General features: G+C 43.9%; 1 protein-coding gene across 5 annotated transcripts in view; it reads left to right on the forward strand.

The window, feature by feature from the left end:
- ST3GAL5 (ST3 beta-galactoside alpha-2,3-sialyltransferase 5) overlaps nt 1–4811 on the forward strand; it is a 48424-nt gene extending 43613 nt beyond the window's left edge. For all 5 annotated transcript variants that reach the window (XM_082426846.1, XM_082426850.1, XM_082426848.1 and 2 more), the window contains one exon: nt 3563–4811. In XM_082426846.1, coding sequence (XP_082282972.1) covers nt 3563–3811 — 249 coding nt within the window. In that variant the 3' untranslated portion in view covers nt 3812–4811. The remainder of the gene's footprint in view (nt 1–3562) is intronic.
- Nucleotides 4812–6000: the final 1189 nt, after the last annotated feature.

Here is a 6000-nt window from a genome sequence, read left to right on the forward strand (position 1 = left end):
AGCAATCCTTTAGAGCAGTGCTTTTCAGTTGATGCCTGGATCCCACCCCAGACGTTCTGATTTAATCTGTCTGTGTTGTCGTCTGTACATTGGGATTTTCAAAGTTCCCTGGGTGATTTTTATTTTTCAGCCTGCTTTGAGAACCTTGGTGCTATAGGCTGTTCACTGCAGTAGATTCTTTACCTGCAATTAGCCTGTGTTGCTACTGGGGGGAAATGCCTTTATTACCTGTTTCTTCATGATCTGAATAGCTAAACCTGTGTCTTTAAATAAAACTTTTTTGAAAGCAGTGGAAATCGTTTAAGCAAAAACATTTATATATAAGGAAAAGCAAGGAATTTTGAAACGTGGGGACTGCTACCCACACTGGGGGCCTGAGATACCTCCTAGGAGATGGGGCTGGTCCGGGGTGCAATTTGCAAACACGGAGCTAGACTCAGGGGTCCTCATCCCATAGGCAGATGAGCAGGGTCTTCTATTTGCCCTTTGAATCAAATTCTGATTAAAAAGATGCTTTAACACAACTGTGTAAATTTTAAAGGAAGAATTCTGTGCTTGTTAAGGAAAACAAATACCTGAATAGTCTCCTTAAAAACAAAAACCTAGTTCTTCACTGCGATCAGTAAGAGCTAAATCCAACTCTGGCTCCAGCTTCAGGCTTGAACACCCAGCTGGGGTGAAATGGTTCACATAGTGGAAGCTGTTCCCTTTGCAGTCCGCCGTTTTCCTCCAGGTCTCTGGCCTCTCCATCCATGGGGAGCCCAGGAGGGCCATGTAGTTTCTGCCCATTGCAGGAACGTATCCTGAACCCATGATGCGTTTTCCCTCTCATAGGAGAGCAGCCCTACCCCCAACCAGTGACTGTCGGGTCTCTGATTGGCTTTAGCTGGGCTCTCCCACACAGAGCACATAGGTTCCTCCGGAATGTGGGCTTATAACTTTTAACCTGTTGGCATCACTTTTAACAAAACAATTTTTTTAAAAAGACAACATACTTTGGCAAGATTCTTAAACTAAGTTATAAAGAGGTTTCACTATAAATGCACTTAGATTTCTGTATCTTTTAAACTGCCCTGTTTCTTTATTAGATTCCATAGTATTTTTTTAAACACAGGCAGATGCTCATTTGTTGGTTTGCAGGTCAATTTTATTTTAAAAATAACCTTTAAAAAATGGACAGATTTAATTACGTGAAATACAAAATTGCCGAATGGCAAAGGGTATCAGAAACAAAGTTAGTGGGGGAAAATTTATCATAGAAATTACAGAGTAAGTATTCTCAAAGCATTAAGAGATCTTATTAAATCAAAAAGAAAAAGATGAGCCAATAAAGAAATGAGGAAAGGATATGAACAGACATTTCACAAAAGAAATTAATACAGCCCAGGAATACATGATAAAATGTTCATCTTCACCAGTAATCAAGTAAAAGCGAATTAGAGCCACAGTGACATTTTTTGCCTGTTTTCTTAGCAGAGATTTAAAAGCTTGATAATGTCCTTGTTTGGCAGAAATGTAGGCAGAATTATAAGTTGGCACTTTTTCCGGAGGGTGGTTTGGCAATACATATATCACTTTAAAATATGAATAGTCTTTGACCCCGCAATTTGACTCTAAAAATTTTATTATAAGGAAATTAGAGAAAATCTGCAAGGCTGTTCTAGGATGTTCATCATAGCATTGATAGCAAAGGACTAAAAACAGCCTAAACATTCATCATTAGAGAATTGTTTGAACATTATGGTATAGTCGATGCAATATCGTGTGACTGTTGAGGATGAAGAAAAACTAATGGATATGAAAACACCTCCACAATGTATTAAGCAAGAAAATCAAGTTACAGAACATTTATTTAATCCCGTATTTGTTTAAAAACTAAAAATGTGTATATAGTTGCATAGGAAAAAGCTTGGAAAGAATCACCAAACTGTGAAGAATGCCCTTCTCTGGAGAGTGAGTCTATAGGAGTCTTTTACATTCTACTTTATAATTTATCATTTGAATTGAATATTTGCTTATTTTTTATCATTGTCAAAATGTTACTCTTCTTTTGGATAAAAACAGTAACTTGAAAGATGGCTTCTGATCTAAAATTGCATTGTCAGAAACTCCCTCATGCATCTGCCCTCCCAGCAGACAGAGAAGCCTGTTGGACAGTGAAGGCTGCTCTTGGGGGACGTGTTCTGGAGATAACATGCTCTGGGGAGTTTTTGATAGTTTTTGAGTTTCTCTCCATGCATTACCCCTATATACTCCTCCACAAACACATGGGTATTCCTAAGGTGCTGTGTGCCGAGCTGGCCTCAGGTGGAGAAGACAGGACACGCTGCCTTAGAGTCCTAAGCCCAAACAGGAGGCTGGCTTCTTTAGGGTCAATTTCCCTTGGTTTTTATTTCCAAACATGTAAAATGACTGTAGAGTTCCTTTTTAATAAGGGAGGTTGGCTTTGAGAGGTAGACATGACACACTGAGGAGCAGGAAGCAGTTTTTATCGAATGGTGGGTTCCCTGGAAGTTCCCTAATCCCACCTTAATCTTTGAACTCTGAAAGGTTCACTGTTGTTCCAGTTTACAGAAAAGGAGAGCTGTTTATGGAAGTCACAGACTCGGCTGAGATGAACCAAGGAGGTATATTTGCACATGAAAGACGATACAAAAGAATATCAAGTAGTAGATGGGCAGCAGCCTCCAAGGAGGGCTTAGGCATTGCAGGGCTTTCTGTCTTCCTGTCTGCCGCCCTGTGTGCTGTCTTTACCCAAGTCTGTGAGGGAGATCCAGAGGACCAATTCCAGATTTACAAGTGGCAAGATGTTGGACGTGAAGAGGGAGTGGTGATACAGCCAGAATCCAAAATTTTGGACATTTGGCATTCTAGGCCAAAGTCAGCAAGGGTACATTTTGGAAAAAACAAATGTGAAAGCCCGTAATGTGAGCTGAAAAATGTACTTGCCTGAACAGAGAGTGAGCAGAAACTGTGAAAGCAGCAGGACATGTGAAAATGGCTTGGGGGTGTTATTTGCCAGAAAGGCAAGTAGGGGTGAAGTAAGACTGTCTTCACAAGTAAGGGGTGAAGACAGTCTTCACCAGCGGGAGCTGAGTCCGCTCTGTTCTCAGGCAGAGGCTGTACAGGAGCCAGCCAGGACGGGACGGGTTCCCAAACCATGTCTGGAGAAGGGCTGTGGCCACTTGTCCCAGAGCAGACCTTGTAGACATTTGTCACGTGAGAGAGGAAATGGGTTAGCCTTGCTATTACGGTCATCCTGTGCAGGACCGGTGGGTGGAAGTTTTAGAAAGAACACCTTTCAGCTTGGTGCAACAGGACCTGCCAGGCTGCCTCTTGCTGGTGTGTTAAAAGAATTCACATCACAGACCATGATTTAGAGTCTAGATTCCTGATTTGGATGGCAAGTCAGACTTTAGAATTGGGTGATATTTGAAATTGGGTGACGTATAACATTGCAGCCCCCATTGCCACTTTCATCACTTTGCATGGCATGTAGCGTACCTGTAAAGCAGTGACTTGTGCTAAGACCTTTTTTTTTTTTGGCTTTTCTCCTTTCCAGAACGTCCCCACGATTGGTGTCATTGCCGTTGTCTTAGCCACACACCTGTGCGATGAAGTCAGTTTGGCGGGCTTTGGCTATGACCTCAGCCAACCCAGAACACCTTTGCACTACTTTGACAATCTCTGTATGGCTGCCATGAACTTTCAGACCATGCACAATGTGACCACAGAGACCGGGTTCCTCCTGAAGCTGGTCAGAGAGGGCGTGGTGAGGGATCTCAGCGGAGGCATCCATTGTGAATTCTGAAACCAGAAAACCTGACTTGAAAATGCAGTTCTGACCTGGAGGGCTGTTTTTCACAGCCTTCCTGACGCGTCCTGCAAGAACTTTGAAGTGCAGCTGGTGTTTTTTAACTTTTAATTTAAAAAACAAAAACAATACAAAAAGTTCCGCTCTTCCCACTTTTTTCCCCTATTTATTTGAAGCCAGTGTTTTTGCACAAAATTTTGTAAGTTAATTTTGAGAATGGGAAAGACTTTCCAAAGAGAATTGTATGTAATGACGTTTTATTGTATTTTGAGAAAGTTATTTAATTTGTAAAAACTCTGTTCATGTCTACTGCACATAGAATCCCAGGTCATTAAGTGGAAGAAGGGAGGCGACGCCTTTGATGACAGCCCTGAATGCCTGATTCTGGTCCTCTGTTAGTCTGTTTGGTGGGACAGATGTCGGAAGCACTTCCAGGGTGACGTGCTGGGCAGCTAAACCACTGGGACTGGTTGGGCCATGCTGCTGCAGGAGGCCTGGGCCGGTCGGAGAAGTTCACCGTCCCTCTCCATTGATCTGCCTTCTGCAGGAAGACCTGTAGGCATCAAGCAGGGTGGCTGTCCTGCAGGTCCCAGGTCAAGGAGGGACACAGAGACATTTTCTGTGTCCTCCGAGTACTGCAAAGCTGCCCCCAGGCAGTAGAAGCCACGGTCTTCCCCGCAATTAGGACAACTCTTGGATTTCTTGAGAGTTTTTAACTGCCCTTCCAAACACTTAAACGTTAATCCAGATTATTCCACTGTCTGTCTGAGGTGGCTTATAAAAATGAGGACAAAACCTGTGTTCTCCAGAGCCGTAGAGGAATGAACTCTTTCCAGGAATAGTCATGTTTTCTGAAACACTGAAATGAAGTCCTCCCAGTGTTATAAATTGCCTATTTAAGAAAAAACGTTTTCTTTGAATGCCTCCTTGGCAGCGTGTACCAGGCAGTGTGCTGGTCAAAAAAAAAAAAAGAATAAAAGCTTTTGAGGAACTCTTACAGTCTAGTTAATTTGAGTGCTTTTTTTTTTTTTTCCCCAGAAAATAAGTTTATGAGTCTAGCTAAAATGTCCTTCTTGGACGCCACTGCTCAGCAGGGCCTCACTGCAGATGTCTGTGAGGCGGGCTGGAGGATGAAGGGGTCTCCTCCGCTGGCCGCTGCTGCCGCCCCTCCCCCAATTCTATTTCTCCCACAGCCCCGGTGCAGCTCTGACTCCCAGGCCAGGCCGATGGCTCCCACATCTGCCAGCTCCTCGGCATACGCGGGGCAAGGGGTCAGGTCATAGCTCTGAATGAGTCCCTTGGATCTCCAGGGTTCTGGGGTCAAGCTCAGAGCAGCCTGCGTAGCAAAATAGGATTTCTCTGGTTTTATGTCTTTTCTTAAAATTTTCTATGGATGTTGCTTTCTACTCTGTAAGACACTGTTTAGGAAAAAATGCTTTAAAATTCCTACCTGTTAAATGGTGAGACTTAGCTCTGAATGTTGAGACTCAGGAAAATGGTCCACAGCTGTCCTGTGATTCAGGTGGGACCAGGCCTGCACCACACACCTCCACCCCCTCATCCCTCAGGGGCTACTTAGAGAAGCCCAAATGCTTATTAAAAAAGACAAGAAGCAGCCAGGGTCTAACACTTGGAAAGCTTTCCCGGTGCATCCCCTCACGGGCGCACATGGTCTCGTTTCCCCTGCCTTGCACAGCTGCTGGGAAGTAGCCAGTCCAGCACTTTCTCAGCTTTCAACAAATACCAGACCTGGCCTCATCCCTCCCCTCCTCCTCCTCTGTGTGTCTTTTTTTTTTTTTTTTTTTTCATTTTTACGTTGCTTTGCCCATGCCTCTCAACGTTTAATTACTGGCAGGCAGTAAGTGCCCTAAGTGAATAAAAAGGCGTATCTTTTTCAAAGACCTTTCATGGTGTCCACCAGTCAGAGTTGACCAGAGACCATCTTTGAGAACTTTAAGCACTTCGGCAGTTTTCATTAGAAGTTACTTCTTTGCTTCAGGGCTGTGTCTCCACCTGCTTTTCTGGGAACAGACCTCCAGGTGCCCCAGGGTGTCACAAGGTTGGTCTCCAGTAACTGAGTTTCCTCCATCACGCTTCCAACTTTGTGCAGCCTTGTAGGCACACATGCTCTTACGTGGATGGAATCATTGGTTTTGAGGCAACTTAGGATGACGTCCACGTGTTCT

The sequence above is a fragment of the Balaenoptera physalus genome (genome assembly GCF_965194825.1).
Source record: "Balaenoptera physalus genome assembly, chromosome: 15".
NCBI lineage: Eukaryota > Metazoa > Chordata > Mammalia > Artiodactyla > Balaenopteridae > Balaenoptera > Balaenoptera physalus.